Below are 21555 nucleotides of genomic sequence, written 5' to 3'. Positions count from 1 at the left end.
GCTGGGTTTTTTTGTTTTTTTGTTTTTGTCTTCGATAAATTACTAAAAACGTGTACTTAAACAACAAAAAAACAAGCAAACCTTTAACTTCCCCCAGAGATGTAGGTGTCTTTATAATGCTGATAAATGGCCCTGACCTTCTGAGGAGGCTTTGATAAGATCTCTTAATGAACACAGAATCATTAAATCAGCGATTAGCTGTACTTCCGTGGTGACTGGCCTGCACTCATACGAAAACATAATCACTGTGTCCCCACCACAAGCGTGCAGTGATACCTGCACAGTGACATAATAATAATTATGCAAAACTAAATGTATGTATGCGAAAGAATAAAAAGATAAATAAGCGGGGTCACTCACACCATTTATAGAAAGATGCATTACCTGAATCCACTCATAGAGCTAATTTAACATAAGGATAATCTAAGTAAAACGAAAGGAAACATTTCAAAGCTCGATGCAGTTAATTTTATTCTCTGGTCCATAGGCTCTCTCACCAGACTGTAGACAGCACCCCTTCATGGTGGAAAAGAGTTCCTGCATCCAGGCTGGTCCAAAACAGGAAGGTGCCCTGTGGCTCCCAGACCGCAGAGAGAAAGCAGACTTGTTGTTTGGAATTAGATAACTCATTGTAAATAAGTTTCGTCATGTGCATTTCTAAATGATCGTGTGTAATGCATTTCTAAAGGAAAGTTTTGTAATGTGCAGCTGACTTGCATTTTAATGTAGGAAGTGGCGCATGTTAAAGGCGCCAGGGAGTGCTCTGGGTAACAAAAAGAGCACTTGCTGGTTTCTTGAGGAGTGAATTAATGAATATGTGGGTGGTGTGGTGGTGCAGTTGTTAGCACTATCCTGAGTTCACAGCCGCTGACTGGCTGGGGCATTTCTGTGTGCAGTCACAATGCCCAGCTTCCTCCCCTCCTCCCCAAGTGTTGATTTTAAATTGACCGTAGGCGTAAATGAGGTGTGAATGATTGCTTTTTTGTGTCAGCCCTGTGATAGACTGGCGACCTGTCTACCCCACTTCTTCTCCTATCCTCCAGTGCACCAATGACCATGAGTTGTATAAGTGCCTGGGGTACAGTATTTTGTAGTTTTACTTAAACTATAACTAAAAGCTACTTAAGTAGCTTAACAGTGCACAGGCCGCATTTTCAACTATATTTATAGCTCCAAACGTAAATGTCCTAATGTGTAATGACATGTTTCAGAATGATCATGTAACATGACGGTATTCTTACTTTTATTAGTACTGTTGTTGTTTTTGGATAATAATATATTATAATTATTCATTTGTTGACGTGTATATCTAGCAGTTCATGGTGAGTCTAATTCCATATGTATTGATTGATCAACAATAATGTAATTTATCAGCAAAATAATGTGTGACTAAAAGTTTTATATGTGCTGGTTCTATTCATCTTCGCCTACACACAACAGTTTTTTTGGTGTGCATTCTGTTATTTAGACAGACTGCTGGCTGCAGAAGACAATGGAAGTCAAGGAAAGGAGTAAAATTTGAATCCAACAGCTTGGTTTGCGTGAGGATCCTATGATCCAACATATGCATACATAGTAACACATTTTTGCCTTGGTATATACATAAAATAGATCCAAGTCCTTGGGACACTAACCACTGAAATACCTTGAAATGTCCTCTTCATCAAGATTAGCTGTAATAAAAACATATTACATGAAAAAATAAGGGAGTGTAGTTCATACCTCGTGATTTAGTATTTTCCTGATGTATTCCAGCTTCTTTCAAATTGACCTGGTTAATACTTTACCAGTTTTGTATTATTATTATCGTTGTTGTTGTTGTCGTTATGCCTGGTTTCAAGTCACTATATAGGAAACTCACACATAAGGCCAACCCCACATACAGCAAACATGCAGACCCAGATATTTGACTGCTGAGGGTCCAGGAAGTGTCGTCATTACGTCGTGCGTCGGTTTGTTTACTGTCTAAGCGTGCAGGGAGGGTGGGCGCTAACGGCACAGATTTTCACACTGAATCTCTTCCCCCCGCTGGACCAAAATTTCTTGCACAATGCAGCGGTCCTACGAAACCCGATAGTGACAGCTGTTCGCAGTTTTACAGGAAGGCTTTTGTTTTCGACGACAGAACCGAAGTCCGACATGAAAACATGAAGCTGCCTAACCAGCAGTGCTAATGCTAACACGGCGAGTCAGCGAGCTGTCAGATTTCAGGGTTTCATATAGAAGAATTGAGTGTCGCTGGTTTTGTTGTGTTGAAACTTGGCACTGGGCGCATGACTGACAGCGTCTACTTCGTTACGGATGCCGACAGGACGACGCGCAAGTTTATAGCAAATGTAAACACTTCACTGTGTCACTAGCTTTCATTTAGCACCTGCTGTTATTGTCTGAAGGGGCATAGTTGAGCTAGCCTGCCTGCTGTCCTTGTTATTGTTGCTGAATGGGGTGGAGTTATTTTATAGCGTTGTCTCTCCACCCTAGAGTAACTTAAGATATCGTTTCCCAGTTGTAGGAAGACGGTGTCAGGCAAAATGGTGTTAAGAAGCTCCTGGAAATCACGACATAAAAACAGCTGTGGACCTGCTCCCCGTTGGATCCGACCAGGATTGGCTGCCCTGCTCTGGTTATGTGCGATTCGGTTAGCTTGCGGCATTGAGGTGGGGGAGATCAAAACCATCGTCCAGAAAGATGCGGAGTTTGATGCCAACTATAATGACATGGTTACGAGTGAAAACCAGACCATTTACGCGTTTAATCACACCATCTCTCGGAATAAGGTGAGTTCGCCTCCTCAGACTTGTCGGTTCGTTTTTTCACCACTTAAAGATTATTATCAGTCCTTTCTCCTTTTCCCTCTCTTGACTTTCAGACTGAGGGAGTGCGTGTGTCTGTGGACGTGTTATCCAACAAGTCGGAGAGCCCAATCTTGTTTGTAGTGCGACAGAAGCAAGGCGTCCTGTCTTTTCAAGTCCCCCTCATTCTCAGAGGCCTGTGAGTACCCCCCACCGTTTACATACATAACATATATACATCACACGTATGTGATGTATATATGTTAATGTTTTTTCTTACAAAAATCAAGTAATTTAAAATAAAAACTGATGTGGTCTGTAATTTGGTCCATCCCTTAACTCCTTTAACTTCACGTTTTTGTCTAATTGCATATTAAGCTTCCCTTCTTTGTATGTAACCAGAGATGGCCACTCACTGTTATTTTAAATCCTCTAAGTTAGCGTCAAAGCATTTTAAAAGATCTATGTGTTACAGAGTTGAAATTGAAATTGAAACACCAGTATGCATTATGCTTAGTGAGGTGTGGAGTCAATTGTCTAGTCTACAGTAAAGCCAGCAGTAGTTAAACTTACTGTGCCCATGGCAATTTTTAAGTCCTATTCATTTATGTGCAAGTGACATAGAAGAAAGATGAGATACAAAACAGAATATGTGTGGTATGACATGCCAGCTTTTTTGTGTTTTTCTGGACCCAGCAAATGTTTCCTTTTCTTTTTTCTTAATAATGTCTACATTAGTTACTTCACCTTATCCAAAACCTTCTACCAAATCATCTTAAATCAGTGTTTCTCCCCAGATGAGATAAAATGAGTGTATTTAGCTTGTGGAACCAGGTTTTCATTGGCAAACATTTCCCAGCAGGTTCATGTTGACAGCCCTAGTCCAGTTGAAGCCGTAACCCCAGGAGCTTTCATGATAGATGCAACTAACAATTGTTTTTTTCTTTCACTTTCCTTTCTTTAAGTACACAGCATGTCTTATCCTCTTTGCAGACATTCAGGGCTTTTGTTATGTCAAGCTCCAAACTGCCAACCATCCATCAGCTATGTGAGCAGACTTGGCAGAGGTTTTCAGAAAATGCCCCTGTTTGGAAAATGAGAGCCCTTAGAGCTCGAATATATTCAGTTACAATTCTTTGTGCCATTTTTACACTGCAGCAGTGATGTGGGGCTGCCAAAGAAAATATCACATTTCAAATTTGGGCTTGCCTAGAGGTGCATTAGTAGGGCTCAGCACATCATTTGGGACTTCTTACATTAGGGCGTGTAGTTAAATATGACATAATTATACAAGATGTTTCCTGGCTTCTCATCGCAGCATTGCTTTTCTTGGGCCTCACTAATGTAGTGACCTATCACAGATATAACCATATTTCAGGATGTCCTGAAAAAAGGTACTTGGGCGTAATTTAAGAACGGTGTCATCTCAGGCTCAGGCTGCACTTTCCACATGTAGCATCACAGCTGTGAAGATAATGGTGTGAGGTCAAGCTGTTTCCTCAACTTTATTATAGTGTGAGGTATATTCCTAAGTTTTTCTGTTTTCAATAGAACAAAGTTAACATAAAGTAGTATTAAAAATAAACAATAACAGCCAGTATATCGACATTCAATAATTTTTTTTTAGTCCCCAAACATCAACATTCACCCTAAAAACCTGTTGTTGTTTTGGTGCTGGTAGCTTTATCAGGTTTGTGAACATAGACTATTGTTTGTGATTACAGATGGATTAAATGTAAGCAAAGGCTAATAAGGATGTCCTCTTCCTAAACGCCACGTAGGCACATTTTATTTGAACATGTGTTCCAAGGTTCTTTTTAAGGAGTGTCGGGCTACTTGGACAGTAAACGAATATAACTACAGGTCACGGGGTTTAGCTGTAAAAGCAGATGTAGTGGAGAAAGGTGACGAGGCAGTTCAGTCTGCAATCAGTAATTCTTTTCAGAAGTGTGACGGTCATTTGACAAGTTTTGTACGGAGGAAACGGCAAAAACCACTGCCTGTAATGTGCTTGGGATTGTCTCCAAGTCAAACGGCTCCTGTAACCTTACTTCATTGTGTGCAGCGTGATAAAAGGTTCCTAGTTCTGGAGTTTATTTGCCATTGGCCAACAGTCCATTTGTGATGTGTTCCTCTCTTGCACTGGAAGGTTTTGCAACACCAGAATCACCCCGCTGTCAGTCATTGCTTTGTTGGTCTCATGGTCAGGCCACGTTTTTAGCAGCTCACTAATGAACTTTGGACTCTCACTTCCTCCTTTGTGAACCACCAGTGCAGAGATGGGGAGCTAATGTCATTGTGAGGTTTGCATTCAACCACTTTTAAAGGAAAAATTACGTTTATGTTTCAACTTGTCAGATTGTGTAACTGTCAAACAAAAAAACCCACCTGATTTGCTTCGTTCTTATAATATTAGAGAATATACAAGAAGGAAGGAATGAATGTATGAGAGGTTATGGGAAACTTGATCTTTGTTGTCCCCTCCTTTTTTTTTTTTTCCTTTGTTCCTTTTTCATCAGCTATCAGAGGAAGTACCCTTACTACGATGTGGGCAGGACACTGTGCCAACCTCCAACCCGGGCCGCCTCGGAGACCCAGTACTTCTTTGTGGACGTGTCTACCCTGTCCAGTCAGGGTACAAACTACCAGCTCAGAGTGAGCCGTGTTGAAAGTTTCACCCTGCAGTGAGTGTTATCTGTTATGTAATAAATCAAACACAGTACGTGGTACCTGCCTGAATTCCCATCTTATTGCACTGTACATCAGCCTGTGTTATTTGAATGACACGTTTTGTTTAACTTGATTACAGAACAAACAAGAAATTCAGCTTCACTGCATCACCATCCCAACCTCAGGTAAACTGCCTGGTACCATAGCTCTGTGTGACAGTAGGCTCCTTCTTTACATAACTGTGTTGAGTCAAAGAAATGTGCACCACAGATGGGGGAGTTTGTGGGTGGGGGAGGGACTCATGACAAGAAATGTGCAGGAAGCCAGCTGAAAGTATACATGTGAAAGAGGATGTTATGAATGCAGGGAATTTCTGATTTTGTGTAGTTATATTACATTAAAAAAATCTTTTTCTTGAGTAAGCTCTGTTTTCTGCACATCCAATCATTTAAACAAAGTTTTGCTTTCTTTTTGGCCTTTGATGACACTTTCATTGGATCGTGTTAGGTTTTTGTTTTGGATGTGCGGGGTGTGTAGATTTGTGTGGATTGCAGGGCTTTAAACTCAGTTTTACCTCACATCCATGTGTAGTTAATGGACACCTTTTAAGAACATAACCTTCTCATTTCCAGTTTGAGCCACGTAACGTCTTCAGACAGTCAACAACAAAGATGTTCAGATATTATACTATTTAGTCAGGCATAATAATGCAGTCTGACTGGAGTAGTCTATACTGCAGCAAACAGAACAACCTGTTTCACAAGCCTTTATGTGACAGTTACTGGGAGCATGGGTTGTTTATTTAACCCAAATACACACTTATGTTAAAGCTAAATAATGCTTTCATTTTGTATGCGCATGTGTTTCTAAAAAGCAAACTATGTTGCTGAGCATGTAGTTTACCTCTGGCCTACAGCTTAGGCTTCCTGCATGATGGTGGCTGCAAAGAAAGAAAATAACCACTGCAAATAAACCTCACAGTTTCTCTAAAGGTTCCAGACTCTACAGGGAGTGCAGAATTATTAGGCAAATGAGTATTTTGTCCACATCATCCTCTTCATGCATGTTGTCTCACTCCAAGCTGTATAGGCTCGAAAGCCTACTACCAATTAAGCATATTAGGTGATGTGCATCTCTGTAATGAGAAGGGGTGTGGTCTAATGACATCAACACCCTATATCAGGTGTGCATAATTATTAGGCAACGTCCTTTCCTTTGGCAAAATGGGTCAAAAGAAGGACTTGACGGGCTCAGAAAAGTCAAAAATAGTGAGATATCTTGCAGAGGGATGCAGCAGTCTCAAAATTGCAAAGCTTCTGAAGCGTGATCATCGAACAATCAAGCGTTTCATTCAAAATAGTCAACGGGGTCGCAAGAAGCGTGTGGAAAAACCAAGGCGCCAAATAACTGTCCATGAACTGAGAAAAGTCAAGCGTGCAGCTGCCAAGATGCCACTTGCCACCAGTTTGGCCATATTTCAGAGCTGCAACATCACTGGAGTGCCCAAAAGCACAAGGTGTGCAATACTCAGAGACATGGCCAAGGTAAGAAAGGCTGAAAGACGACCACCACTGAACAAGACACACAAGCTGAAACGTCAAGACTGGGCCAAGAAATATCTCAAGACTGGTTTTTCTAAGGTTTTATGGACTGATGAAATGAGAGTGAGTCTTGATGGGCCAGATGGATGGGCCCGTGGCTGGATTGGTAAAGGGCAGAGAGCTCCAGTCCGACTCAGACGCCAGCAAGGTGGAGGTGGAGTACTGGTTTGGGCTGGTATCATCAAAGATGAGCTTGTGGGGCCTTTTCTGGTTGAGGATGGAGTCAAGCTCAACTCCCAGTCCTACTGCCAGTTTCTGGAAGACACCTTCTTCAAGCAGTGGTACAGGAAGAAGTCTGCATCCTTCAAGAAAAACATGATTTTCATGCAGGACAATGCTCCATCATACGCGTCCAAGTACTCCACAGCGTGGCTGGCAAGAAAGGGTATAAAAGAAGAAAAACTAATGACATGGCCTCCTTGTTCACCTGATCTGAACCCCATTGAGAACCTGTGGTCCATCATCAAATGTGAGATTTACAAGGAGGGAAAACAGTACACCTCTCTGAACAGTGTCTGGGAGGCTGTGGTTGCTGCTGCACGCAATGTTGATGGTGAACAGATCAAAACACTGGCAGAATCCATGGATGGCAGGCTTTTGAGTGTCCTTGCAAAGAAAGGTGGCTATATTGGTCGCTGATTTGTTTTTGTCTTGTTTTTGAATGTCAGAAATGTATATTTGTGAATGTGGAGATGTTATATTGGTTTCACTGGTAAAAATAAGTAATTGAAATGGGTATAAATTTGTTTTTTGTTAAGTTGCCTAATAATTATGCACAGTAATAGTCACCTGCACACACAGATATCCCCCTAAAATAGCTAAAACTAACAACAAACTAAAAACTACTTCCGAAAACATTCAGCTTTGATATTAATGAGTTTTTTGGGTTCATTGAGAACATGGTTGTTCTTCAATAATAAAATTATTCCTCAAAAATACAACTTGCCCAATAATTCTGCACTCCCTGTATTAATATTAAAACTTTCCTTTACTGAGATTTAGCTCTGAAAACCAACCAAATAACCAAAAAAATGAACATATTTTGTTGTAGTTGCTTGCCTCTTTGTTTCGCCCTCTTTTCCTTGTCTGTGGCTGTATGGATCTATAATCATCTATACCAGGGGTCTGCAACCCTAGGCACGTGTGCCAACTGGGTTAACTGATGGCACGAACATAGCTGGACTGGCCATCGGGCATACTGGGCATTCGCTTTTTTTTTTTTTCCTCTTTGTAACGGTATAAACAATGAAAGGTGGTGGATTGGCCAGATGCTGGTCGGTGTGTAAAAATAACTCAGTTGTTTGGTGGTGGCTGTGGCAGTGCTTCCTCAGATTCAGTAACATTAGCAAGTGGTGGAGGCCAGCAGGTGGATGAGAGAAAGGGGAGGCAGGAGGAGGAGAGAGCCGAGGTGGCCACTGGTCCGAGCATCAGGTGAACTGAACTTCAGGTAAGAAGTTATGACCTGCAGTCTATCTGGGTCAGATATAAACCAAGTTTAGGTGGAGTTTATTTTCGTTGTGCTGACTTTTTACAGTCAGTTACAATAATTCGTACTGCGTACTAGCTAGCATGACGGAGTTTATATACAGCTGGGTGGGTGCTTTGATGTTACTGATAGTGAACTTTATTCATAAGGTTAGTTAGTGGAGTTGCCAACCGTCCCGTAAAAAGACGGAATCGTCCCGCATTCAGAGAAATTATTACTCGTTTCGTGTTGAGGTGAAAAGGAACAGTTTGTCCCGGACTTTAGCTAGAATGGAAAAGACACAAAGCTGGAGATATTCTGTGTCTTTGCTGCACAGCTGCCTCTTCTTCTCTCATCCTCTCCCCCTCCCTCTCCTGTTTCTACTTCAATCATGAAACTGATCAATGATCAGCTGATCAGCTTTTCTCTCTTGTTTGTTTATCGCCCACTTTGCGCCAGAAATGTTGCGCTAAACAACAGCAGCACGTTTAAGCTTGATCAGCTGTTGTTAGAATTTATTTAATATTAATTTCTAGTATCAGCTGATGTTTGCTGGAGCCACATCTGTAAAAGCTGCTGGTCATGATATCGGTTTGGATATGTGGTGAGAGGGAAACATGAAGATGAAACCAGGAGATGTCCTTACTGAATCATCAGAGCTGAACAGGTGATGGAGAAACAGGTTTACCTTTTAGGTGACATGAATGAGTTGAAGGGAAGTTATGAGCTGTTTCTGAGAGACAAATAACCCCAGGATCCTTTTTTACGCTGACAGCTGGTAACTGTGCAGGTGCGGATCTAGCAAAGTTTTGCCAGGGGGCCAGGTAGGGCATTAACAGGGAAAGGGGGGCACAAGGAAATACTTTCTTATTCTCATTTAAAATGTCTATCTTTTAATAAATAATTATCTGAAGCTTACAACCAAAGGTTTTTATCTGATGTAAAATGTATAGAAATCATACATATAACATCGAAGCAGCTGGAATCCACAGCTGTGCGTGTTCATGCAGCTTGCATATTCACCTGCTGGACATCACTACCTGACAAGTTTAACTGTCTTCAGAACATTGCAGAGGCCTTATTGACAGTATTTGGCTCTACATATCTGTGTGAACAGATCTTCTCTCACATGAGTGTCCTCAGGCAGCCGTCTGAATGCTTGACACTCGGAGACCTGTGTCTCTGAGTGGGAGACCAGAGATCACATCAACATGTGTGTCTCTGTATTAACAGACATACCATAATGGCTTAGTTTATTTTTCTTACCATTGTTGTGAGGAGACCATAAATAGCATTTGCATTTTCTGTTGTACAGTTCTTGTTATGGATAAAAAGTCTTTTTTTTTTTTTTTTTTTTTTTTCAAAATAGCTGATAACTATTCGCTGATAGCTCCCAACATCTGCGAACAGATATAATTCTATAAAGTGGTTCTATATATTGTGTAACTGTTAATATAGAGCGTTATTACATTTATTGCTAATGCAATCATATGGCACACTGACCTCTGAGGAAATTTTAAATGGCACTCGTCATCAGAAAGGTTGCCTACACCTCATCTATACAGTCCTATGTAAAAGAATGAAGTAAAACTTGTCATTCAGTAGCTTACAGTTGGCTTTTGGAAGCAATAACTTGAAGTAATTCTTTTCTGTATGACTTTATCAGTATTGTCATGGAGTGAGTTTGTTGCTGATTTATGCAGAGCTCTCTCCAGGTTCCTTCACATTTTCAGTCAGGTTGAGGTCTGGACATTGCAACACCTTGTTTCTTTTCTTTTTTTTTTTTAGCTGTTTATTCTGTTCTAGATTTGCTGCTATGATTGGGGTTGTTGTCCTATTGCGTGACCCAGTTTGGACCAAGCTTTAGCTCTCACGCTGGTATCCTGACATTTGAATCACGAATACTTTTGTAAACAGAGGGGTTTGTGGTCAACTCAATGACTGCATGGAGCCCAGGTTCTGTGGTTGCAAAACAAACCCAACCCATCACCCCTCCACCACCGTGCTTCGGGGTTGGTCTGAGATGTTTGTTCTGATAAGCTTGGTTAGCGCCAAACGTGTTGCTGTGCGTTATGGATAAGCATCTACACTTTAGTCTCGTCTGTTCAAAGGACATTGTTCCAGTTTGAGTTTTTTCTAATTGTCCTGTTATGAACTTTAACATTTAACTGCGGCTTGTAGCGTCTGAGATGTCGCTGTTGGGTTTTTTGCAGTTTCTTTAAGCTTTGCACGGTCTGACCTTGGGGTGAATTTTCTGGCATTTCCACTCCTGAGAAGATGGTGACATATTGTTAACTTACCTGTGAATGCTCCTGAGCAGCAAATTGCCAAAACTTCTGCTTTTGCAGAGGTGCTCACACTTGCTGATGACCGAGCAATCAAGTGTGTTTGATTATCAGCACCTGGCTCCTCCTTACACTCTTCATTCCCATAGCAGCAGTATGGGTGCACTGAGTTATGCTCAAAACTGCCAATCCTGTGAAAACCTTACTTTTCACACGACTGTATGTTATTTGAAAACGGAGATCAGCTTGTGGCAAATGACTCCATGACTTTCTTTTGACACTTGATGAAGACGTTGTCAGTCTCTGACCTCTTTTAAGACAGTCTGCTTTCTGCATCAGCTTTGCTTCGTTCTCCCAGTCTGTGCTTGTAAGCTATCAGGTCAGCTCATTTGTATGCGTGAGGTGCTCTGCAGTCGAGGGCTACAACTGAAACCTTTTGAGAACCTGGAGTGGGAGGCTCTCAGTAACATATCACTTATCAAATTGTGCAAATGGCCCGTGGGGTGACGTATTGGTTTAATGGTTTATTGTGCTGTCAGCAATTAAAACGCCATCCTCAAGTCGATCTTTCTGAAAACTGCCTCGCTGACTGTTGTCCTCTTCTTTCCCTCTCCTTTTCTCTCAGTATTTCAAGTATGTCTTCCAAGACGGGGTGGATACTGTGATCGTCAAGGTCAACTCGGACATGACTTTCCCCTGTTCTGTCATGTCCATCCAGGACATCCAGGTACAGTTATCCAGAGCACACATTCAGCTGTGCTGCAGCAGCCCTCAAGAGGCCCCTCCCTCAGCCTCAGTGGTCAGCGTGCAGTAGCACTCTGAGACCACATGAGGGCATCACAGTGGATACCACAGCTGATTTCTTGCTGTTCAAAAATGTTTTCTTATTTACTTCTGAAACAATCCATCTGAATCTTTCTTTTTTCACATCTAATTCAGTTTTTTTTCTCCCTCTCTCACTGTCTCCATTCAGTGCCCCATTTATGACCTTGACAACAACGTGGCCTTCATTGGGATGTACCAGACTATGACAAAAAAAGGTGCCATCACCGTGCAGGTAGTGTCCCGCAGAAATTCAGAGCTTATTGGAACCGGTTGCGATAAATCCTGGTGTAGATTTGAATGTAGGTGTTTCTGCCTTTATCTAGAGGAAAGATTTCCCCAGCAACAGTTTCTACGTGGTGGTGGTGGTAAAAACTGAGGACGAGGCATGCGGCGGCCCGCTACGCTTCTACCCTCTGAGACCCGATCAGCTGATTGACGCCGGCAATCGCAGCAAGGCCCTCGATGTGATGGTCTCACCCGCAATCAACTGTAAGTCACATGGCTACATATGTGAAGCGCTGAGGGTTAGCATGTGCTAAAAGAAGCAGAGATTTCTCTGCTTGTGTTGTTTAGATTTGTGGGTTTTTTTGGCAGCAGATACAGAATGTTGTGTCTTACTATGCAAATTAGCTTACAGTTAATATGTCCTCCCGTGCAGTGGAGGCGTACGTGATGGGAATGCTGTTCTGTTTGGGGATCTTCTTCTCATTCTACCTCCTGACCTTGCTCTGTGTCTGTCTAGAGCGTGCACGGTAAGGTTTTGAAATTGCCTCTGCAGCAAAGTCATCATTTGCTTTGTTTATCTGCTACTTGTACAAAAGAGTTTCCAGTTGCGGCGGTCGTGTTGGAATGTTCTTCACTTAGAAAAGCCATCTCTGCATCTTTGTCTTCCACTATTGCATGAAGCTTGATTATGTTATACTCAAAACCCAGAAAAAGTAAAGCATATGCATATATAAATAAACTGATTTCACACCTGTAGGAAATATCAGGCCTGCATCTTTTTTTCTGTTTTTATTGTGTCTCCCTTTTTTTCTGGCTTGTTTTCGGAGTAGAAGGAAGTACGTGCTTTAGGGTGTGCCCTTCCAAACGGACCTCAAAACTCAACAGCATATGCAGGAGCTTTTTAAAAAGCTGCAGGTGGGCAGAAGGAATAGCTGATTAATTGAAAAGAGCTGAACAGTAAACGTCAGAAATGGCTTAACCGTTAGCTGTCATGCATTTATTTTTTTTGGCTGTTGAATTTCACTGAACTGAAAGCAGAGCAGTGAATCAGCAATTATGTTGTACACATCTGCAAAACCCTGTGAGGAAGATGCAACTTTTAACCAAAGTCTTCACCCGAAACACAGAATAGAAAAGCCAGGGTGGCAACAAAACAACCGTCTTTGCAAGTCTGCACCGCAACAAAAAGACGCAGGCAGACGGCAACTTGTAGCTGCCTGAAAATGACAGAAAGTTTTGCACTTTGGTTGGAAAAACAACAACTAATTTCCAACCTCCTGTACATCAATTAGTCCCTCTCCAGCCCACGTTTCAACCCACGAGGTCGGACGTCATATTGTCAGAGTAGATCTGCACTGCAGGAATGACACTGCACTGAATACAAATTGTGTTCATTTGCATTTTTCCCCCTCTCTATTTCTGCAGACTGAACAAGAGGAGAAATGTGTTTCTGAATCCTGCCGACATGTCGCCTGCTGAGACAGGTAACCCAGCAACTAGCTCTGATGGACCGGCCCATTAGGAGCAGTGTGCACTGACCACAAACCAGCAAGCTTGTTCTGTTCTGTTAATTAAATACCAGAGTAAATGTGATCCTAAACTGGACTGATCATGCAGTCCCACAGCTGTTTGCCACTCTTTTATCTCAGAGCTGAATGTTTAAGCGTGTACTGAACGTGTATCTTTCTCTCCCCCCTGCCATTCAGCCTCTCTGCTCGGGAAGAACAGCGACGGTATACAGACACAGTTACTCCCCTTGTGCACTCGCTGCCCTCTCTCAGTCTGTGTTGCTTGTCTGCAGATGCTCTGCATGCAGTAGCTTCCATACTTTACCCTACAAAGAAGAGAAAGAGACGTTTTCGGCTGCAGGGCTTCATGGACATAAACGTGGCTCTGTTCTGAGGCTTTTCTGGCTTTACAGAGATACAGATATGCACTCACATGGGTCTTTGTTGGCTTCTTTTGCCTGTGTTTGTAACAGTGTTATCCTTTTGTAGTCCTCACAGCTTTATGGCTTTGAGCTAAAGAAACACGTGAGCATATTTTCAGCAGCACTCCCATTAAAAGCATGAAGGCGCTAAGATGAATGCAAGCGCTGCTGATGTGCTTTTTTTTGGCTGCTGGCTGCCTCCCAGTGTGTATCTGTATCTATCCACTGCAGTAGTTGCTGCCACTGTTTGATTTTAAACCACTAGTTTTGAAATAATCCTCTTCACTGCATCTCATTTCTCAGCTTTCACACTTTTGGAGATTAATAACTTTTTTTTGCCCCCAGCCAGAAAAGAATTTAAGGAATTGCATTTTTTCACTGGATTCCTTCACGTGTTTACGTCCGCCTCACCTCCCTGTTTTCTTGACTAACACAGTGATCATTGTGCAGTGTTAGGATACTAACTAAACGTTGATCGTAGTGCCGCTTGTTTGTGCATGTGAGCATTTGGGAGCGTGTATCCTTTCTTGGATTTTTGAAAGTTTGTGTCTTTACAGGAAAAACTCCAGCCTCACCAAATGAATATGGCTCATTTGGTGAGTATTTAAAAAAACAAACATTTAGTCTTTGTGATGTCATTGTTTGATTGCCAATGAACGAAGAGTCATCTCCTCCTCAGCCGACAACGGCAGCACAATGAGTTCAGAGGCCATTACCGACAGCGCCACTTCAACTGACAACAACTATGGATACATGGGTATGAGCAAACAGAGACTCACACGTCCTTTTTTCCCTCTTTCTTGTTTTTTTGGCCCACTCTGCAGAGCGGCTTGAACATGGATTCTTAGCAGCTCCACACCCTCACTGGTTTTCTGTGTGTCTTTGTTCATTAGGACAGGAGCCTTTCAAACGTCGACCAATCCTCAATCACCTTCACTACATAGCCATCCGCATCGGTGACACGCTACCATATAACTAGCCGAATCAGCACCCCAAACCAATCAGCCACCATGTCAATCAAATATCAGTGGAGTTAAGAGGCCGGGAAAGTGGCCACTTCTCTCCACTGATGGCACTCAAATGAACAGCGACGGTGATCTCATCAGCGCAAAGATCATCTGACCAAAAAAAAAATCATTCTGGTCATCTATTTAATCATTTTGAAAATTGAAGATCATTTTTGAAAGGTGCGATGTGTTGGATCACCTTTTTGCATCAGCCTGCAACTCCCTTAAATCCAGTCGTCGGTCTGCCTGCTCACGTTGTGCCTCCACTAGACAGAATGACTCTCTTTTGCTCTTCCCTCCTCCAATCAGAGCGATCGCTGGAAAGTGTCACACGGAGCAGGCAGGAGTCTTTGAGCTCCATTGAGGAGGATGACTATGACACACTGGATGACATACACTCCGACAAGAACATTGTTCGCACAAAGGTACGTGAAAATCATTTTTCCTGCCTCAGAATGGCACAGATGTGGCTTTCTGCACATCTGGCTTATTTAGAATGAAAAGATCTGTGAATGTGCAAAGTAGTCCTCACCTCTAGTACCTCAGGGTACTAGAACAAAAACATCCATCTGATCTGTTTGGTCACTAACAGATTGCTGGATTCATCTGTGGAGATGGTGAGCCAAACTGGAAACTGGAGGCATAACTTTTTTTTTCTTTGATAACAAACATTCTCATTTCCATTTGTGTCAAGTATTTGCCAAGTTTCGCTACATCTCTGAGAGTTTAAACCCCAGCCGGGTCTTTAAAACTCGAGCAGCATCCTAAAAACTTGGTTTTGTTCATCTGGATCATCTGGCGTTTTCAGAGGGAGAAATGTATTGTCACTCATCCAGGTGACTTCTTCGGTTTCCCCAACCTTATAAACAGTACCTATGCACAATGACTGAAACCAGCCCCACTGAATGAACAATGTGCTGTGAGGTCAGTTTCTTGATCATTAATATTCAATTTGTCATTCACAAATCAACAGCCACTGATCAATGGTTTATGATCAGTGGCTGTTGATCAGTTGCCATGAGTACCATTCACAGAGAGTTGGGGAATGGCTGCAATCGCAGCATTGTAAGATGGTGAAAGATGCACCCTTAGGCCCCCTCCTCGATTCAGAGATGGTCTTTCCTTTTTCACGTAAATGGCCTCTTTGACTCCGCGCTCAAAACCAGCCTTCCTCCCTGTCCAAGATGTGTCCTCATCATTGAAAGAGTGTCCACTGGCCTGTAGGTGTGAATAGACTGCAGAGTCCAGGAGGTAGCTCTCCTGTGTTGTGCCATCTGCTTCGCCAGAGGTTGTTTGGTTCCCCCCCCCCCCCCCGATGTATAAATCACAGCAATCCTCCTGGCACTTAACAGCGTATGCTACATTACTCCGTTTGTCCCGAGGGACCCGATCCTTGGTGTGGACCAACTTTTAGCGCAGTGTGTTTTGGGGTTTGAAAGCTACAGAAAGGTGCCTTCCCAGCTTTGACAAATGTCCAGTTGGGATAACCACATTTACTCAGGGCCTTCTTGGTATGATGTTCTTTTGCTTCCCTGGCTGCTGTCTGTGGGGGTGGAGTTTGCGCTGTGTTGTAGTGTCCTGATGACACAGAATTTATGCTCCAGTGGATGATGAGAGTCAAACCTTGAATACTGACATTTGATTTTCACCCAGATGTCACCCACGTACTTGAACCAGTGACTTGGTACTGAACCATCCTGTAATCTCTTACAAACGACCTTCACTGCTTCAGTAAAGACAGATGTAACATCGTACAAGACCTTTGTTTCATCTGCCTCCATAATGCCATCTCTCACCTTCTCAACAAAATCCAAGCTGTTCTGGATGTGGTGTTCAGCGGGTTGAGGGTCGAAGCCAGAAACTTTGAGATGTTATAGGTGACCGAGTTGATCATACAGACAATTGGTCTTAGAGCTACCTCCTGTTTATGTGTCTTCAGTAAACATACAGACTTGGTGTAGCTTCTCCTGGGTATAGCCTGTGGTATGAAGTCCGGTCAGTAGCATTGTCTTGTTCTTTTTTTTATTTTTATTATTATTATCTCTTTTATTGGGACAGCTGTTGAACATAACAGTAGTTTGCCTTTTTACATTTTCTTTGCTGTCACATTTTAACTTATAATTGAAAAATAAAGAAGACAGGAAAAGAAAAGAAGAAAAAAAAACAACAACCCCCCCCCCCCCCCCCCAAAAAAAAAAAAAACCAAAACAACAACAAACAAACAAACAAACAAACAAACAAAAAAAACTAGGGTTAGGAGGCAGCAGGGCAGGTAGGTTTACGTAGAACTCAGGGTTGTAACATCATACACAAAATCACACCTCATATGCTTAACATAGTCTGTCCATTTAGACCATATTCCGTAGAAGGTATCCCTCTGAAGTTTAAGAGAAAATGACACTTAGCATTGTCTTGTTCTAACTGCTTCAGACAATCTATCACATCTTCCTGTAACCACTTCCTGGGTCTCGTTTCAGGGGCTCATAAGTATTTTTCTCACTGACCAATGACAAAATTTTCTCATGGTCTTTCTGGTTTAGCAAAACCATCAAGCAGCATTCCCTTCCATAAAAGCCAGCTCTGAGCTCACACACACGTGCACACACAGTGTAAAACGAAGAGCAGGGCAGCAGATATTCTCATACTGAGCTCAAATGAAACAAGTGCACAGAGACAATTTAATAATGTGTTCCTTCGTTATATTAAACCTCTAAACCAGAGTCACAAATTTAAAAAACTTGTCAGCAGTAAAGAGTTTGAACATTAATTAGGCGAGGTTAATGCTTTCTTCATCCAGACTTTAATAAAGTAATCAAAGTAATAAAGTCTTCTCTTCTTCCTCTTACAGAAATTTCTGTACGTGGCGGACTTGGCCCGCAAAGACAAGAGGATCCTCAGCAAGAAGTACCAAATCTACTTCTGGTGAGTTCTCTTGTTGCACCCATGATAAGAAACATGATATTCTTTTATATCTAAGCCAAATCAATTCACAGTGAATTAACCAAGCCATAGTTTGACATTATATGAAACATTAAAAAAATTACTGATTATTAATGAAGTGCTGCAGATCTGATGGTTGTGAGTGGCTGAAAGTAATAATTGTACCCTCTTCAGGAACATTGCTACGATTGCTGTGTTTTACGCCCTGCCAGTCGTCCAGCTGGTCATCACCTATCAAACGGTAACAATGATTTTATAAAGCATGGCGACACTTTTTTAAAAAAAAAGATTCCGATAAGCCGTCAGCTCGCTAATACGACGTGTGCATCTCTGTTCTCCACAGGTTGTCAATGTTACAGGAAACCAGGACATCTGCTACTACAACTTCCTGTGCGCCCACCCGCTCGGAGCTCTAAGGTTTGCAGTCGAGCACAGTGTGTTAACATGTCCAACGTCATCAGCTAACCCGCGTAAAGTAACGATTAACTAATTCCACACAGCGCTTTCAACAACATCCTCAGTAACCTTGGTTACGTGATGCTGGGGCTCCTCTTTCTCCTCATCGTCCTCAAGAGAGACCTCGCCCAAAATCGTGCTCTGGAGCGGCATGACGTCAACGCGCTGGTGAGGCACACGCACACTGACAAACGTGTAGTCATTTGTCATGAAGATGTGTTTTTAAAGATTTAGATGATGATGATGATGATGATTGACAGCGGTAGTTTAGTTATCAGGTTGTCTCTTCCTCCTTCAGGAGTGCGGTATCCCAAAGCACTTTGGCCTCTTCTATGCCATGGGAACTGCTCTGATGATGGAGGGTTTGCTCAGTGCCTGCTACCACGTCTGTCCCAACTACACCAACTTCCAGTTTGGTAAGAACGATTGTGTCCTTACTCAGACTCGACATGGTTACAGTTGTTTTTACCTTTGTCAGGATCAGTAGTCTGAAGAGAGTTTTGGCTTTAAGCAGCTATCACTTCAAAGGAAGATGAGGTTTCCTGGCTTTAGTCTGCATCAGTTCTTTGTGCGGTTACATTTTTACTGCTTCAGCCAGTTTCTTGAGTTTCTGCTGGCTGTAAATCTTGTGAATGCATTATTTTTTTGTCTCTCTGTCTGTTTACTTTGAGTCCTGGGCTGAAAAAAGTTCAAGTTGCATGCGGTACATTTGAGTTGTTCTCCTCCCTGCAGACACCTCCTTCATGTACATGATTGCTGGACTGTGTATGCTGAAGCTCTATCAGAAGAGACACCCGGACATCAACGCGAGCGCTTACACCGCTTACGCCTGCCTCGCCGCTGTCATCTTCTTTTCTGTGCTGGGAGTGGTAAGTGCACACACACAATACAAAACCTGAGTTATGCTTTATGGTCTAAAAACACGGATTTCTTAATAATCATTGTGCTGTGCTTTTTTTCCTCTCAGGTATTTGGGAGAGACAACACAGCCTTCTGGATTGTTTTCTCTGTGATCCACATTCTGGCCACGCTGCTGCTCAGTACACAGCTCTACTATATGGGTCGATGGAGGCTCAGTAAGATCACAGAAAGAAAGCAAACTCAGTCCAGTGGGCTTTACTGGCTTAAAATGAGTCACGTTAGACTATTAACTGACTGCAACTAAAGTAGTCCAGGATTATATTAAGGCTGTCGTGTGAGCGTGTGTCTCACATAAGCTAGCAAATCAGAGTAACTAACATTTAAATCCACTTATCGGGATATTCTAATAAAATAAAGCAGCTTATAATCCTTGTTGTTCTCTCTCCTTCCTCTCTGTGTGTTCACGTATCAGACGCTGGGATCATGCGTAGGATAGTTTACGTCATCTACACAGACTGCATCAGGCAGTGCAGCGGGCCGATGTACATTGTGAGTAACGGCCAGAAAATCCAGTATCAGTGTATTGCATAAGGTAGCAGGTCCTTCTGCCTTTACCTGGTAACTCAATTATTATCTTATCTTAACGACCGGTAGTTGCAGAGAGCAATAAAAGGCATCAGTGAGTCCTGATGACCTGCTTTTTAATCATTTTTCCGCCGGTGTATGTCTTTCAGGACCGCATGGTTCTGCTTGTGATGGGGAACATAGTCAACTGGTCTCTGTGAGTAAAACAAACTATGTTTTCAGCTCATTTAAATCAGCAGAGTGCGGAGGAGGCAGGTGATGTGTATCTCGCTATCTCTCTGCAGGGCTGCCTACGGCCTCATACAGAGACCCAACGACTTTGCCTCGTACCTGTTGGCCATCGCCATCTGTAACCTGTTGCTCTACTTTGCCTTTTATATCATCATGAAGGTTTGTGTGTTTAGTAACTCTGCGCATGTGAGAAGCACCAGGAGAAAGTAGCAGACATGTTTGGGACCTTTGGAGCTCACAGTTTTCTGTTTGTGCCCAGCTGCGGAGCGGTGAGAGAATCAAGTGTCTGGCGCTGGTGTGTATTCTCTTCACGGCGGTTGTGTGGGGCTTTGCGCTGTATTTCTTCTTCCAGGGTCTCAGCACCTGGCAGGTTAGCCACACACACACACACACACACACAAACCTATGAGATTTGGGCTCATGTGAAAAGACACTTGGATTACTTGTTTCTCTCCTCTGGCACAGAAAACTCCAGCTGAGTCTCGTGAGCACAACAGGGACTGCATCCTGCTATCATTCTTTGACGACCACGACATTTGGCATTTCCTGTCCTCCATCGCTATGTTTGGATCCTTCTTGGTATTATGAGTCATGTTTAAGTTTGTTTAAACATGCAGGATATGCAGTTGGCCTAGAATGAGGCGTTAAAACCTTAATATCCAATATTACCTCTGCTCCCCCTCAGGTCCTCCTGACCATGGACGACGACCTCGACACCGTCCAGAGAGACAAAATCTACGTCTTCTAGATTTGCCAGATCTGCGAAGAGCTCTGCTCTTTCTCTCTGCCTTATCACCCTGTCTGTTTGCATCCCCTCCATCTTTTTCAAAAAGCACAGCCAGTAGCCTGTTTCTGGGCTGTCGATGAGCACCTCTCTGCCTCGTGGAGAGTCGGGGAGGAGCAACAGGCCCCTCCCTCTACCTGCGTGGACACTAATGTGCCAATAGAAGCCGGAACGTCCTCTCGCTGCCATCATCGATGTAACTGTTGTGAGCACCGTTTACTGCTGACGATTAACGGTGTGCATTCTCGCTTGACACGAAACTCGTCCACTTTAACTTATTTTATATTGTCTGCATTACATTTGGCCTGGAAGTCAGCAATGTATTTTAATTACTGTTTATATGCTGTGTGTGTTTGTACAGGTGTGTGCGTGCGTGCGTGTTTTCAAAAATAATTGTGGGAAGATGAATCCTGTCCAGTCTGTGGCCTTCAATGTTCTAATCATAGTAGTCACAATACTGTGTTCTGATTGGTCAGATCTGCAAGCTAGCCGTCCTCCTCCTTGAGGGAATATCCATGAAGACATGATTGTATTTACTTGTAACTGCCCTTAAGTGTGACTCTTAAAGGTATTTTTGCACTCTACAAAAAATGAATTTTATTGTCAGGCATTGCAGTGAAAGGATACTCAATAATAAAGGTCTTTTCTGAAGTGTGGTCTATTTTTCCAATACCTGGCTTTGATAAGATCATCTCGGGCACAACAGCTCCACCCACCTGCTGTTTGGATCTTCTGTTTGAGAGGGGCAGCCATTCAGAAGTAACCTGGCTTAATTACTGAGCCCAATTTAGAGCATTGGAAAAAGAGCAGCTCACAATTTAACCACAAGTTTTTCCACTGGAAATCATTCGCACATTAAAAATGTTTTATTAAAATATTTCATAGAAAAATACAATAT

General features: G+C 42.6%; 1 protein-coding gene across 2 annotated transcripts; it reads left to right on the top strand.

Moving 5' to 3' along the window:
• The first annotated feature begins 1969 nt into the window (after positions 1 to 1969).
• sidt2 (SID1 transmembrane family, member 2) lies at positions 1970 to 21290 on the top strand. Of its 2 annotated transcripts, none has more exons than XM_085370484.1 (27): positions 1970 to 2336; positions 2507 to 2777; positions 2870 to 2991; positions 5312 to 5476; positions 5602 to 5647; positions 11439 to 11540; positions 11787 to 11870; positions 11962 to 12127; positions 12297 to 12390; positions 13289 to 13347; positions 13570 to 13596; positions 14351 to 14389; positions 14473 to 14550; positions 15110 to 15225; positions 17649 to 17722; positions 17915 to 17981; positions 18084 to 18157; positions 18241 to 18364; positions 18495 to 18612; positions 18929 to 19065; positions 19164 to 19272; positions 19530 to 19606; positions 19792 to 19838; positions 19927 to 20032; positions 20133 to 20243; positions 20339 to 20452; positions 20559 to 21290. In XM_085370484.1, the coding sequence occupies exons 2-27, from the start codon at positions 2532 to 2534 to the stop codon at positions 20619 to 20621; spliced, it is 2565 nt and encodes an 854-aa protein (XP_085226610.1). In that variant the 5' UTR covers positions 1970 to 2336; positions 2507 to 2531; the 3' UTR covers positions 20622 to 21290. The 2 variants fall into 2 exon arrangements, with proteins under 2 accessions (XP_085226610.1, XP_085226611.1); XM_085370485.1 differs by lacking the exon at positions 1970 to 2336 and adding an exon at positions 14687 to 14749 and having other exon boundaries at positions 2513 to 2777.
• Positions 21291 to 21555: the final 265 nt, after the last annotated feature.

The sequence above is a fragment of the Diplotaxodon limnothrissa genome, linkage group LG14, assembly GCF_057381915.1.
Source record: "Diplotaxodon limnothrissa isolate DT_005_m linkage group LG14, D_limnothrissa_male_GT1.1, whole genome shotgun sequence".
Classification (NCBI taxonomy): domain Eukaryota; kingdom Metazoa; phylum Chordata; class Actinopteri; order Cichliformes; family Cichlidae; genus Diplotaxodon; species Diplotaxodon limnothrissa.
Note: the sequence above shows the minus strand (reverse complement) of the source record. Positions and strands in the feature narration are given on the sequence as shown.